The 15,484-nt window shown below is 39.2% G+C and overlaps 1 protein-coding gene across 22 annotated transcripts in view; it reads right to left on the reverse strand.

Moving 5' to 3' along the window:
* Positions 1-15,484, reverse strand: part of rg (rugose) — a 164,490-nt gene that overhangs the window by 33,409 nt on the left and 115,597 nt on the right. For all 22 annotated transcript variants that reach the window (XR_011033891.1, XM_068303526.1, XM_068303528.1 and 19 more), the window contains 2 exons: positions 3,664-3,790; positions 1,547-1,743 (listed from right to left, as the gene is read on the reverse strand). Coding sequence is in view for 21 of the 22 variants with exons in the window: in XM_068303526.1 (XP_068159627.1) it covers positions 1,547-1,743; positions 3,664-3,790 (324 nt within the window). In the remaining variant the exon portion in view is untranslated. The remainder of the gene's footprint in view (positions 1-1,546; positions 1,744-3,663; positions 3,791-15,484) is intronic.

The following is a 15,484-nucleotide window of genomic DNA, read 5'->3' on the forward strand; positions in this document are numbered from 1 at the left end:
TTAAAAGGAAATGAGTACATTTCATTTATCATGAATTTTGTGGCCTAACCAATACTCACAACCATTCACCCATCCACCCGGATGTTAGTATGTTGCTGAGCAGAGAGTGAGAGACAGAGAGGATATGGCATAAGTAGGATATTCAGGTCTATAAATATATTTCCTTGAACCACATTTAAATAGTTTAAGCCCACAACATAAATTCGAAGCATTAATGCCATAAAACTGAGCAATCTTTGTTTCTATTTATAAACTACAAACCGATTGAATTTTACATTTATGTAAGAAATCATCAAGAAAGAAACTTCTCCAATAGATATATGCTTTATTCGAATTAGGATTGACTCTGCAGGTTAATAGTTAATATGTTTTTCAATGAGAACATTTTTTTAAATATTATGTTGATGAAAAAGTAATGCTAATGCTCAACGGCAAAACGGTTATATATGTATGTATGTATCTTTGAACGAACTAAAATGATTTTCATTTTGTTATTTTATTTCCTATTTTAGTTTAGTCCGTTTTGTGCCTAGTTTTATTCCATCCTATTCAATGACACTAAATTCATTCACTTGATGTTCATTTTGTGGCCCTAAATCAATAATGGGCTGGAGCATCTTGGCAATGGGTCAGACAGAAAGGACGTGACAACGGTTTCTTGCCCAAAAACAAGCAGGACGACGAAAATAAAATCTGTCTGTTGCAGATTGCATTCTCTATTTCGCTCTCCTTTTTTTTTACATCTATCTATGTAAGTCGTGCCTCATCAGGCAGGCATCTTGCAATCAGGCAACATCATCAATGTCATTAGTCGCAGATGCAGTCGCAGAGGTAGATACACATGCATTCCGAGCTGAAAATAAACAGTTTTAGCATTTTTCCGGCTCGTGCTGGAATGGCTGAAGAGAAAAGTCTGTTTATTGAACATTTTGCGACAATTGTGAGTTTTCTCACACACAGACAGTTCGCATTTGACTTCCAATTCACTTTATAGCATTTTTTTATGTATTTATGGGCAGATGGAGACATCTCGATAAAAGAGGCGGGGAGAAGACACATACACATACAGATATTAACTGTCAGATGGACAGGACATGAAACGACAAATGGACACAACACACACACACACACACACACACGCATTTCGAATTCGATTTAAGTGCCACGCAATAAAATAAAAGCCTCCCTCCCACGGAAATATCCAAAAAAGATGGGTAAAATTGGACGACATCTATACACACACAAATACATATATACAGATATGTATACATAAAAATGTATGTTCATATGTATGTTTACGTTTCTTTTCCCCCTCTAGAAACATCATCATATCTATGAATATTTCTGCGTATGGGTAGTGACAACTACCGCTGGGCGTGGTTGTCCATTCAACGGAAGAATTGCATACGCCTGAAACCGAATATCAGAAAAAATAACAACGGATTCCTCTAACAAATGGATCAGAGTAGGAGGGAGACAGAAATAGAGTGAGTAATTCAAAGTTTGAGTATATTAAATGTTAAACGTAAAAAATTGCATGACTTACCGAACCCTTACGACCTGGAAAACTAAAGAACACATCGGGTCCATTGCGATGTGGCATTTGTCGAAGGACATTCAATAATTTTGCCGAATGTCGCGGCCATTTGGCATTATTGGCCTTCATGGTGCCAAAGAGCAATTTCAACTCTTTAACCGTAATGCTATAGCTGGCCAATACGCCCAACATTTCGATAAGCAAATCTGTAAATAGAGAAAAAGAAGAAGGAAGCATTTTAGTGAGTCATTAATTAATTAAAGAGAAAAGAGTTTAAGTTAATGTTTTTTTTTTTTTTTTTTTTTTTTTTGTGCTTTTCTAGAAACATCCAACTCATTTATCTTGCCGACCCATAATCGGTGGCAGTTTCAATCATTTCAAAAAGCTTGACCAAATAGTTATTAATGCCAAAGTTCAAACTGATTGCCGCTGTCCCTGAGCGAGCGAGAGAGACGAAGACTGGCTGCCCTCTGGGCCCTGTTGCTAGGGTTCTTGCGTTTTGGTTACTGCGCTATTCCCAAACTTAATTTGTAATGCACACTAATTGAAATGGGACGCAGGGGCCGTTTTAATGCTTGGCCGGTGGTCCCCAAGGAGAAGCAGAAGAAGCGTAAGGAGTAGTCACACAAGACCAAGCCGAAAGCTAAAACTTTCCAATGCCCACACACACATAACCATGGACACACTCCAACACACACCCACACACACCATCAACACGTTTCGGGTTGCGTAAATTAGGAAATTGAGTAACAAGAAACGACCAATAAAGTAAAAGCAAGAAATGTCCAAAGAGCCATGTCAATCCCAAGATGCTCTCTATCTCTACGTTTTCCTCGAATCTGTCGATTAGCATTTAACAACTGAAAGTTTTAACAGCGCAATGTTTCAGAATTGTTGATAAACAAAATCATCTCAGCCAGCAATTGTTAAGAAGAAGATGAGAAATTATAGTAAATTTTGTTCTTGTATTTTTCCTCTTTTTAGGTTTTCTTTTTCGTAATGTTATAATATGGCTAAAAACAATTTTCACTTCGATATCTGTCAGACACACATGCGTTTGGGCGTCTACATGTAAGTGTGTGTGTGTGTGTGTGTGTTTTGGAGAACTTTTCTTCTTACTTCTTCTACGAACTTTTAACTTATCTAATTTCTTGGCAAGTGTCACGTTTCGGCATTTGTCAGGTGACACACGCATACACACAGAGATGGAGAGCGAGAGAGAAAGTGAGAAATTATGTCTTTGTTTGCTACTGAAGGGAATCCCCTTTTTCCTTCGCCTTTCAATCCCCTTCCTCGTCTTACCAGAAAGCTCAAAAGTCAGCGACTGCAAATTGACAGCAGTTACAGTTCGTTAAATGCGAAATGAAGAAGGAGAAATACAAGATGATGGTGGGGAATGATTAAGAAACGAATGGAGAAACACAGACAGGGAGTGATAGCGAGAGAGGGTGAGTAAGAGTGAATGAGTGAGTGGGTAGAGGACTGAAAAGGTTATGCCACAGATGTGTCATTGACTTAATAAAATCAAAATCAAAGCCAAAGGCATGAACATGCCTAAGGCAATGACAACGAAGGGTGCCGGGTCGGATAGATGGTTGCCCCGCTAATGAAGAGCAAATTTGCTGCTTCTCGCATGCCTTCCACCCACCACACCAGACTTTATGTATGCGTGTGTGATTGTGCGATTGTGTGTGTGTGCGCGCATGGATGCTTGTGTGGTTGTAGCGGTGGCAATGTCAGAGTTGGAGCCAGTAGAATTCTGCGGCAGTTGTTCCTTAGGTCGACTGGGCGTGTCAGCGCTGCTGACAGGCGTGAAATTAATCGAAAAACAATTCGGACTGGGAGCCCAGTCGATGAATATGAAGCCCTCCCCAACGACGAGACTGTATTCTCGTATTCGAGCAACCAAAACTATGTTTCGAATTATTCCCCAGACAGCCTAGCCAGTCTATGTAACTTCACGAATATTATTGTTGTTAATCCAAACTTAAATCAATTCAACAATTTACAATGCAAAAAAAGCAAAAATGATTTGATAATGCAAATTCGAAATGCAATGCAGTTATCTAGATTCAACTAAATTAGAAACTTAAAACTGATTGCTCTTGTTCATTAGAGTCCCTTACCTGCCACAACCGTTTCGGAGCGCTGCAAACGAACCAGAACATGCTCAATGAGTCCCACATCTGTGCAGGCTTGCAGATTGCGAACACTTTTACGTAGAATCGCAATAAAGACGCTCCATATTTCAGCCTGAAATGATAAGACGAAACGGAAACCAGGATTGAGTATATGCTTTATATAAATATATATGTCTTACTGAGTGTATTCGAATGCATGTATGTATGAGTAGGTATATAACAACAACGAAAAAAAAAAAAAAGAAAAACAGTTGTCTTATCGTATATGAATTCCCCAGTGTGTTTGTATGTGCTTGCGGCTGTGGGGGCGCTAAGGAGGGTGAAGGGGGTGGGTTGGTCGGTGCACAAAGGGAGTCCAGGCAAATGTATTGCGAAATCAAAGAATTGAGACTGCTGGTCTGGCTGCTGCTGCTGTTTCTGCTGGTGTGTGGCAGACACACACACATAAAATCTCTCCCTTTGCCCAGTTGAACAAACAAGAGAAACCAAAAAGAGCTCAAGCACTTGGCAAGTGTGTGAGTGAGTGTGTGTGTGTGTTTGTGTATGTGCCTAATGTAAACAGTCATTGAAATAAAGTAAAATAATGGAAAATAATGGCAAAATAATCGCAAACTCAAGCCAAGGCAAAAGTTTGGCCCTCTCAGCATTATTGCCTCAATTTCCTTCCACTTTGCTTTGCTTTTTTTTTTTTTTTTTTTTTTGGCAAAACAAAAGCAAAAGCAGCGCTTGGCGGTTTTTATGATTATTGCCTTGGCAATACATACACACAGACGGGGTGGCTCACACACACACAATATGTATGTATATATCCATGACAATTGCACATTGATTGGCCATTGCATAAAAGTGAGGGAGATGGCAAAAAAAAAAACCAAATGAATATGATTTCGTTTTCTGTTTAGAATGCGAGGATTTGCAATCTAATGAAATGAGGCTCATCGAAAGCGAACTAACAAGAGGAGGCAAGTGTAAGGGCCAAAAAACAATGAAAGTGCAACCGTTTTCATATTTGTAAATACATTCATATAAAGAAAGTCAGAGGGGTAAATAACGCGTCAGAAAATGAGTTAACTATTGATTTCTTGAATATTTGGTCAATTCCTACAAGTTGCGTGTATATATCTCAAATATTTTACGGGGTAGGTGAAAACAAGTCTTTAAATTCCTATTTCACATTCTACTTTATCTGTTGCTTAGCTCGTTTTACGCTTCATTTTCCTTCTTTTTATTTTTATTTATTTTTTTATTTTCTGTTTTTTTTTTTTTTTTTGTTGTTTCTACAAAAGCCCAACCAGACTCAGGTCGTAGCCGCCTGGTCTTATCTTCCTGCTTGTTTTCATCTATAACTTTGTGTCTTGTTTTTTTCATTCTCGTTTTCTTGCTGTTATTTTTAATGTACTGCACGCATAATTTAATTCGTCGATTCATAAATTGCCAACAAAAATTCACTCATCCAATGCCTCTAGGTAGGTAAGTAGGTTGTTGGGTTCTAAGGTCGGTTGTTTGGTTGGTTGGTGGGTTGGTGGGTCGTAAGGTAAGGTACTTGTAAATGGATACACGGAGCTTCTCTCGATTTTCCGTTCATACGGCGGTGGTTTTTCTCCTCTGCCAAAGAAAGCAACTTTTTGAATATACAAACATTCTTAAATAATATATAGTCATGATTTTTTATATGTATGTATGTATAAGTACGTCGTGTGTATATGTGTGTGTGCGTGTGTGTGTGTGTTTGTCTGTGGGTTGGGTTGCTGTCTTTATGTAATTTTATCAGCAGGCTGGATTTTTTATGTTATTTGCTTCAGAATCTTGTTCTGCTGGTCTCTGCTTAAGCTGCACCACAGGGCACTTATTACGCTCGACATAATGCCCATGGCCTTTTTGTTGTTGTTCTTTCTCTTTCCCTCGGTCTTCTTTATCTTCTTCTCCTTGTGCTTCCTGTTTTTCTTTTTTGTAAGCATTTCTGTTGCGTTTGTTGTTGTTTGTGCGTACTTTGTAGAAAGATTTCATTTACTGTTTAGTTGACTTTTGTAATGCTTAAAATTTGCCTTAGATTTTTGCTGAACTAGTTCTAGTTCTTCTGTTTATCATAAGTTGCATACAATTTCTGAGACACCTCAATTATAAACTAGTATTCTGAACTGGTTTTCGAAGTGTTTCCAAACCAAGCGCTTTTGGAGAGTATTTCTAAAGTATTAAGTGAACGAACTAAACAAGTTGTTGTATTGGCATCCTTTTTGAAATTTGGCCAAAAATGAGCAACTTAACGAGCAAATCTTGTAAGTTAATAGACATGGCAAACTGCCTTTCCCTCTTTTTACTTATTTTTCTACTGCCTGTTGGATATCCTAATGTGGCCTTTGGGGCTTTCCCCCGTCAGCCTCTCACCAAACAAGTAAAGAAAATATAAAGTTGATTTGACGCCGCTGCGATTTGTTTTTACAGCGTTTTGTTTTCCCTGTTGCTGTTGTTGTTGTTGTTGTTGTTGGTGGTGTTATTATTATATTCTTTCATTTCCTTTTTTTTTTGTGTTAATAAGCGCCAAGCGGCACCCATCATGTTTTAAATCTCCTCCCAATTTGTGCCCCAATGAGGGCCCATCTCTCAGACAGACCTTTAAGAAAGTTACCAAGTGGAAGATGATGGAAAGAAAACAAGAAAGACCAGACCAAAAGAAAAAAAAAAAAAAAATAAATAAGAAAAGAACAAAAAATTAAATAATAAGAGAAGCAACTTCAGTAAGATGTTATTACGTAATTGGGTAGCAATTTCTGCATGGCAGCAACAGCAACAACAACAACAACAATAACAGGACGCCACAGCCACTGAGCACAAATTAAATTTGGTCTTTTCTCCTCTCTTCTCGTAGTCTTCCTCAACGGTTGTAATTTTTGCTTTTGCTCTTCATTTCTTTCGTATATTTTACTCTGCTTTGCACAGCCCTCTTAAGTATGCTATAGAAATGAGACTTTCTTTTTAGCGGCCTCGTTTCAAGGTAGATGAGTGAATGGGGGAACGGAGAAGAGAGAAAGAGCTCAGTCAAGCATGGATTGGATTGGTCTAAGGTTAAATTGAGCATCGTTGTCCAAAAAAAAAAAATCAAGAAGCAAAAAAAAAAAACGGAAAAGTCAAAAAAGAAATTAAAAATTAAGTGCAAAGTTTGTTAAGATTATTTTATTTATTGTTTTTTGTTTTGCCGTTTCTCCTGTATGCAAAGTTGAAGTTGAATGCCGTGCGCGAGATGGCAATTTATTTGCAATTTACGACAATTTTCATTTTTGTCTTGTTTTTACTCTCATTTTCCACTTTATCAGCGATTTGTGTATATGTGTGTGAGCTCTTTTTTTGCATGCTTCATTTTCCTCTTCTTCTTCAACACTACTTGCAGTCAAATCGTTTCGTTTCAATAGAATTTCAATAAATTTCTTAACGTGTCGTCCCGCTTGCTGAGTGTCTTTGTGTCTTGGCAAAACGCGCAATCGGTCGTATACTTTATCTAGCCGACAGACAGTAGGCGGCAGAAGTGGGGGAGAGGATGGATGAACGGTTGTCTGGTTTGCATGCTAGCGCATCGTCCTGCACCATCACCACCATCCCCGATTCAATTTCAACACCCGCTTGTGTCTATCTTTATGTCATCTTTTTAGTGCCCAAGCAAGAGAGAAGCGAGCTGCAATCTTCTTCCGTTTCCTCTTGCTCATGCTCATCGTCTTGCAATGCGCTTATGTGTTTCCTTCCTTATCACTCCATTCATTCTGTCTATCCTGCCTGCTTGCTTGCCTTGCCTTGCTGTTTGCCTGCCTGCTTGATTCTCTATCTCGCTCTTGGCTTGTTCTCCCTGGGTACGTGCCGTCAGGCCAGCCAACTGGTTTTCTCTTGCAAATCTGCTGCGGCTCTAACGGAAATTTATTATTGACAGCAGCTGCCGCTGCAATGCAAACAACTGGCAAGGAGTTTGCTAACCCAAAAGGAGCTCCTCAGCTCCACGCACATGGAAAAGTGGCAGTGGCAGTGGCAGTGGCAGCGTCAGCAGTTTGCGGGTTAAGTAGCATGACCTCACTCTTTTCCTCAGATCCTTTCCACCCATTCCCAGAGTGTCTGCTGATGTGCATAACATTGACACAAAGTGCAGGCATTGACTTAGTTTGTGCTTCATCTAAGCAAAAGCACAAAAATGAGACTGACTGATCCAGGCGACGAATTGTTTAATAACCAAAATGCTCTCAACTAAATGCTTGAATGACATCAAGCAGTTTCCATTATTTTCCGATTAACAAAACAATTGTTTTCGTTATTGTTTTTGTAGGGTAATTGGTTGAATAATAGATGTGCGATTTCTAAGCTTGATCTAAGCAAAACGAAGAAGAATCATTTAAAAATGGGCAAAAGAATGTATTAGCAATGAGCTCTAGTTGGACTTTACCTAGTAGGAAATGTGTGTATTGCTTCTGACCAATTTGTCGCCTGCTCCAGATAGACAGATTACCTCTACCGTTGCTTTTGCCAGTGCTTTTGTCATTGCCAATGCCTTTTAATGGGCCATCGTTCGTTCTCTGTTCTATCCTTGGTCCGTGCAGTCGAGTCGTTCGTCGTTGTCATTGCTTCTTTCGTTTTTGGTTAATATTGTTTATGCAATGGCAGCTGTTTGTGCTGGTTGTGCTCTCCATTGCAATGGCTCAGAGTGGACTCAAGTGGCAAGTGATAAAGGGCAATCACTTGTGACCGACCCCTAACCTTATCCTTAACCCTCAACTCGAATTGCTCGCATTTTTCTTTTAGCTCTCTCATCAAGTTAATAACATCTGCACTGTCAAAGTGTTTTATTTCAATTTGATATTTGGCCAAATTCTAATTTATTTAATTAATTTAAGGTCCACAAAGGGTGGAAAAGTAAAAATAACAGTGAAGGACCATTTTCTATTTTTCTCACAAACAACAAAAAAAAAAAAAGAAAACAAACAAATGAAAAAGTTCAAGAGTTTAATTATTTGTTTTCGACTTCCTTCTATTCCTCTTCCTCTCTGTGAAACGGGGTGCAACACTTTTTTTTTGCTTTTTGGATGCTTTGTTTTTTGTTATTGTTGCTTCTGTGGCAAGCTTTTAATGCGTGTTTTCAGTAAGTAAGTATGGGTGAAGACATACCCTTTAATCATCAATACCAGTATAGCCGAAATTATCTTCTGTCACGTACTCCTAAAATAACTTTCTCAATCATGAGCTTATTTGGGAGAAGACAGAAATAAGAATGGAGAGCATTATAAAGTCGTTGCTACCCTTGATCTAATATGTAATTGAAGCTTTTCTCCTCTTTGTTCTCGTGGTAAATTTCACAAATTAAAAGTTTTGCCGCATGAGAGTTTTGTTTGACCAAAAAAACAAAAAAATACGCGAAGCATAGGGAGTGGCATAAAGAATTCAATCCTTTTTCCCTTCCTAGCCTTTTTCGGTGTCAATTTTTTGTTTGCTTTGTTTTTGTTTTTGGCGTGGAAAAACCCACCAACAAGTTAATTGAGAGCAATTTTCAGTTTGAATTTGATTTTCTGATCCTTTCGAGGGATGCTCGCCTGGGTGTTACGTTGGGTCACCTAAGCGGCTGACTTGTAATTAAGTAGAAGAAGTGTTATATACCACATCACCCCTGCCTCGGCGACGCCAAGTCCCCCATCCACTTGGTACGCTCGTTCACTCAACCGTATTAAGGTGTGAGAAATTGCGAATGGAAGCTGTGTGAAAAGAAGAAGGAGCACGAAATAAAAAAGAGCCCAGCTAACAACAACCCTTCAAAAATGGTTGACAAAAACCTTTGATGCCGGCATTTTACTTGGCGCAAAGTGCTTTTAAATTGAATTATATATAACCCAAGAGAGCGAAAACGAGAGCGGGAGCGGCTGTGAGGCAAGCTAATTTTATCTCAACCCTTTTACCCCACCATATACGTTAAATACAGATACATACTAGCTGGTAATGTAAACTTGATCAGTTTTTGATTCGCCTTTTGCTATTCCCAACTAATTGAGTGATTTATGCTTTTGATTATTGACAAATAAGTCTCAGGAAAAGGCGTAAATTAAAAGTTAAACTAGTTGTGGGAGTCACTTTGTTTAGTTTTATCTTACACTCTCTCGAAATCCACTGGAATATTAAACATTTTTCTAGTTGATATTAAATTTTGATGCTTTGTTAAATCCGAATTCATTACACAAAACTGTGTTCCCAAAGGCATACTATGAACAATGAGTGTCTATGCAGTCCCGAATACATAACTGTGATTTCGAAATTGAAGCCAATGGAAATCACAATAAAATTTTCTTGCTTTTTTCTGTTTTTGGTTGTTGTTTCGTGCCCCCGGCAAAACAAAGAAAACTTTGCGGTGCCAAAAAGGTACTGATGAAAGGGAAACGGCAGGAGGGGATCACAGCATGTCAAACATGAAATTCAATTGTGTTTTGGAATTTGAACCAACACAAAATGGACGCCTAGGACGGCCGGGTAAACGAAAAGCATATGCGTCTTGTTCGAATAGTGTGTGGAAACTGGTCGGAGAATGGGAAGCGGAAAACGAAGAAGAAAAAAGGAGCGATGGCTGCTGTGAGGTTGGAGCGGAAGCTTGGCATTTGTGCAAAAGTTTCACGTTGACATTTCCAAAATAATTTTCTTTCATTTTTTTTCTTTATTCATTTTTTGCCTTCAAACAATTTTTTTTTTTTTTTTTCAAAAGTTTGCATTGCTTTTGACGCACGACTGATTGTGCCTTGAACGGAAGTATGGAAAAGTTGCGGGGAGTGAGATATTAGAAGGCGGATGACCAATGGCAACCCCTTTCAGATGATGAACCTTCCTGCCTGCCTGCCTTCCTTTTTTGCATATTGATGAGAATGGTAGGAGGAGTCGATGTCGAAGTGAAAGTGATGGAGGTGGAGTCGATGCCATGTGGGATCTGGCATCTAAATCCGAAACTGTCTGTGTTTCTGTTTCTCTGCCCGCCCGTCTGCCTGCCCTGAAGCGAGGGTTATCACCAAGCAACGCGTTGCTCGCGTCAAAATTGAATGACAAACCTCATGTGTGGCATTAAAGACCGCCCAGTCCCGCCCCCGCATCGCCTTCCGTGCCACATTCTCCTGCCATGTGAGTTGGTTTTGTTTTTTTTTTTTTGTTGAGCTAAGCCCACAAGCCAAAAATGCAAAGCAGCTCAAAAAAGTATTCCAAACAGTTGGCCTGCCTACGTTTTGTGTCCCACGTCTTTCGAAATCCCGCATTGCCTTCACCTCCACCCATATCACGCGCAATGGTCCCACTCCCTTTCCATTCCCTTTGCATCATGTCTGCTTGTCCTTAGGCTGTGCCAAAAAGTTTATACATTTTTCATGCCTCGGCAACAGCAACAGCAAAAGTGAAAAAATGATAATAATAAAATCAACAAAATATATATACATACATGTATATGCATATATACATACATACATATGTACATATGTATGTATGTATACATAAGTAAATATAAATAAAAACCAGAGGGCCGGGGCTAACTTCGACCGCGTCAAAGTTTGTATACCCTTGCAACTTTTTTGGTAACTCTATCCTTACCTATTAGCCATCAATGTGGAAGAACGTTTTATCTAAAAAGGCTTAAGCTTGAGAAAGAAAGGCCTACAATCATAGGAAATAACGAAGATATTGATCAAAGTCACTGTTTTCCACCGATCGTTCCTATGGGAGCTATATGATATAGTCACCCGATCTTTATCAAATTCGGCACAGTCATTAACATATATATTAAATTAAGAAATGTTTAAATTAAAAGCAATCGCGTTAAAAGTAACGAAGTTATTTACAAAAGTCACTGTTTTCGACCAATCGTTCCTATGGGAGCTATATGATATAGTCACCTGATCTTGATCAAATTTGGCATAGTCGCTTATAGGCGTAGTAAACTCTCTAATATTAAGTTTCACGACAATAGCTCAGAAAATAACGAAGTTATTGAGAAAGTCACTGTTCGTGACTTGGCCGTTTGTATGGGAGCTGTATGATATAGTCACCCGATCTTGATCAAATTTGGCATAGTCGCTTATAGGCATAGTAAACTCTCTAATATTAAGTTTCACGATAATAGCATAGAAAATAACGAAGTTATTGAGAAAAGTCACTGTTCGTGACTTTGGGGTTTGTATGGGAGCTATATGATATAGTGGTCCGATCCGGCTGAATCCGAGATATACAACGCCTGCAGTATATACAAGCCTAGGTGCAAAATTTCAGCTCTGTAGCTCTTACGGTCTAGGAGGAGTTTGCGTTGATCCAGACGGACGGACGGACGGACGGACGGACGGACGGACGGACGGACGGACATGGCTAGTTGAACTCGTCTCGTCGTGCTGATCAAGAATATATATACTTTGTATGGTCGGAGATGCTTCGTTCTATGCGTTGCACACTTCTGACCAAAATTAATATACCCTTTTTGCAAGGGTATAAATATATGAGTAGGTACTTAGGGTATACATATGTATAAAATGTGTAGGATGGTATGCTTGGGCAATTTAAAGTGTATGTACGCTTCGAATTGACAATCAAATACAAATGAACTAGTTAATTTTGTAAACATTGTACAAGGAAATGTAGATGGCAGACAAAAATGCCCATTTGATTACAGATGCTACAGAAGAGATGGAATTCAAAGATCAAATAAATATCGAAAATACGATAGGTACAAGAAATCCTAAGAATGACTAAATAAGTGTACGCTTTTGAAGTAAAGTGGTAATTTGCTGTAGGATTCCAGATTGGAGAGGAAATCGTAAAATCTGAAAATTAAAATCAGTTATTTTGTCGAAACCACAGAAAACCACACAAAAAGTGAACATTCATTGACTAAATTGAAAACCATCGCGAGGTTGATGAAATGGGATCAAATAATGTGTTTTTAATTTCAATTGAATAATATTCTCCTTTCTTTATCACCCTCCATTCACTTTATCCTCATTTTCTCGCTTTCCTTTTTTTCGCACAGAGTTCAATTTGATCAAGTTTATAACAACAATTTCAGCTTTCTCTACTTTTTTTTTTTTTGTTTATGTTGCCTTCTACTGGATTGGATTTTTGCTGTACTTAAAATGCTATTAACTCTAAGAAAGGAAGAAAGGAGATGAGCCAAAGAGGTGGGAGGCAAAAAGCAGAAAAGTGAAACTTGAGCGGCTTTTTCGGCGCCGCTTTGGTAATTCTATTTTTCTTGTAGATTTGCCTGGCTTTAGCGAATTTTTTTCCCCCACTTAAAAATACATTTACACTTTAATGACGAAAAACCCCAAAACGACGAGAACTTGAATACAACACACACATACAATGGTCAGACAGGGACAGGATGAACAAATCAAAAAGAAATTAAATGACCTTTTCGCATTTCAAACACACACAAAGAAACGTGAAGAGAGAGAGAGAGAGGAGAAGAGAAAAAGACTTTAAACTGGCGACGAATGGGATCAGGATCAGGCTCAGGTCAAGCCAATGTGTTTGGCTGTCGTCATCGTTCTCGCTAGGTTTTTTTTGTCTACGTGACGACGGCGAAGAGTTGGTCCTTTGGCCCCCCTTCATCGTCCCTTCTGTTGTTTAACTGGCAGCCAATAAAGGAAGGATGGAGAAGAAAAAGCCAAAAGAAAGCAGCAGTAGCACCACACAAATGTAATAAAAGACGGCATCAAAAGGCCAAAAACACACATATATATATACACAGAAGGCGACATCGCAAATACAAATACCAGGCCCGAGACAAATGTTGAACCCATTTCAAAGTGTGTCCATGTCCAAGTCGCCACACCCTCCAAATCAGCCCAATCCAATTCACTTCCTTTTCCTATATGTACACCGATTGTCCCGTACAGCCGTCGAGCCATTCAGCTACGTTTTCTATCCACTTCCATTGCAGCGTCTCTTATGTACCTACATGTTCTCCCTATTGATTGGCAATCATTTCATATTTAATGTGTGCACAGCGCCTTGGGAGTGGCTTTTTAAAGCAACTATTTAATAGTTGTCAAAGTTTTGCATATCAATTCGAAGAGCAAAAACAATATGAGCAAATGGGTTTAAAATTGATCCAATACGGTCATACTTTATCGGTTCATATGCATCCATGCATCTCACATAGGACATTCACAGACCCACAGCATGTGGATGGCAAAAAAATTGCTTGCATAAAAGTGTGGCATGAAGAGCATGCAACAAAATAAAGAACCAGAGGGCCGGGGCTAACTTCGACCGCGTCAAAGTTTGTATACCCTTGCAACTTTTTTGGTAACTCTATCCTTACCTATTAGCTATCAATGTGGAAGAACGTTTTATCTAAAAAGGCTTAAGCTTGAGAAAGAAAGGCCTACAATCATAGGAAATAACGAATATATTGATCAAAGTCACTGTTTTCCACCGATCGTTCCTATGGGAGCTATATGATATAGTCACCCGATCTTTATCAAATTCGGCACAGTCATTAACATATATATTAAATTAAGAAATGTTTAATTTAAAAGCAATCGCGTTAAAAGTAACGAAGTTATTTACAAAAGTCACTGTTTTCGACCAATCGTTCCTATGGGAGCTATATGATATAGTCACCTGATCTTGATAAAATTTGGCATAGTCGCTTATAGGCGTAGTAAACTCTCTAATATTAAGTTTCACGACAATAGCTCAGAAAATAACGAAGGTATTGAGAAAGTCACTGTTCGTGACTTGGCCGTTTGTTTGGGAGCTATATGATATAGTCACCCGATCTTGATCAAATTTGGCATAAACGCTTATAGGCGTAGTAAACTCTCTAATATTAAGTTTCACGATAATAGCAAAGAAAATAACGAAGTTATTGAGAAAAGTCACTGTTCGTGACTTTGGGGTTTGTATGGGAGCTATATGATATAGTGGTCCGATCCGGCTGAATCCGAGATATACAACGCCTGCAGTATATACAAGCCTACGTGCAAAATTTCAGCTCTGTAGCTCTTACGGTCTAGGAGGAGTTTGCGTTGATCCAGACGGACGGACGGACGGACGGACGGACGGACGGACGGACGGACGGACGGACGGACATGGCTAGTTGAACTCGTCTCGTCGTGCTGATCAAGAATATATATACTTTGTATGGTCGGAGATGCTTCGTTCTATGCGTTGCACACTTCTGACCAAAATTAATATACCCTTTTTGCAAGGGTATAAAAAGGGATTTGAAAGATGGGGGATGGGTGATAGACGCCAGCGAAGCATAGAAATGGGTAACTTATAAAATATCTAACCAGAATACAAATTCAGTTCATGAATAAATATTATAAATATAGCCTTAGGCTGTTGTTGATGCTATTTTATATGCTGCTACCAGGCAACTAAAACGGCAGCAACACTAAACTTCCATCATTCAAAATTCCACCGCCCTACACTCATCCCAAAGCACTCGGAGTTGCCCACAGTTTGCAACTGTTTAGTATAAATGATTATCTGGGAGTGTGTATGCGTGTGTGTGTGTGTGTGTGTATGCCAAACAGAAGATTTACCACCACTCTCGGATAATTACACTGCGGTCTAGACTTTAAACGAAGTGCTAGGTGCACACCCATCCTTCTTGCTACAACTTCTTTCGCGACCCCGCCCCTTCCTTTACCTCTGTCTCCCTTTTTCTGCCACTGTGTGGCATGCGAGCTTAAACATGCCGCTAAGCTGCAGCTAAGCCGCGGCCAAACGAATACCATCGCCTAGTAAAAGTTTTCACCATTTCAACTGGCTAGGGCTGTCAACTCAAAACTCAAACTCAAAACTCTCTGGCATT

The sequence above is a fragment of the Drosophila tropicalis genome, unplaced genomic scaffold (assembly GCF_018151085.1).
Source record: "Drosophila tropicalis isolate 14030-0801.00 unplaced genomic scaffold, ASM1815108v1 contig_158, whole genome shotgun sequence".
Classification (NCBI taxonomy): Eukaryota; Metazoa; Arthropoda; class Insecta; order Diptera; family Drosophilidae; genus Drosophila; species Drosophila tropicalis.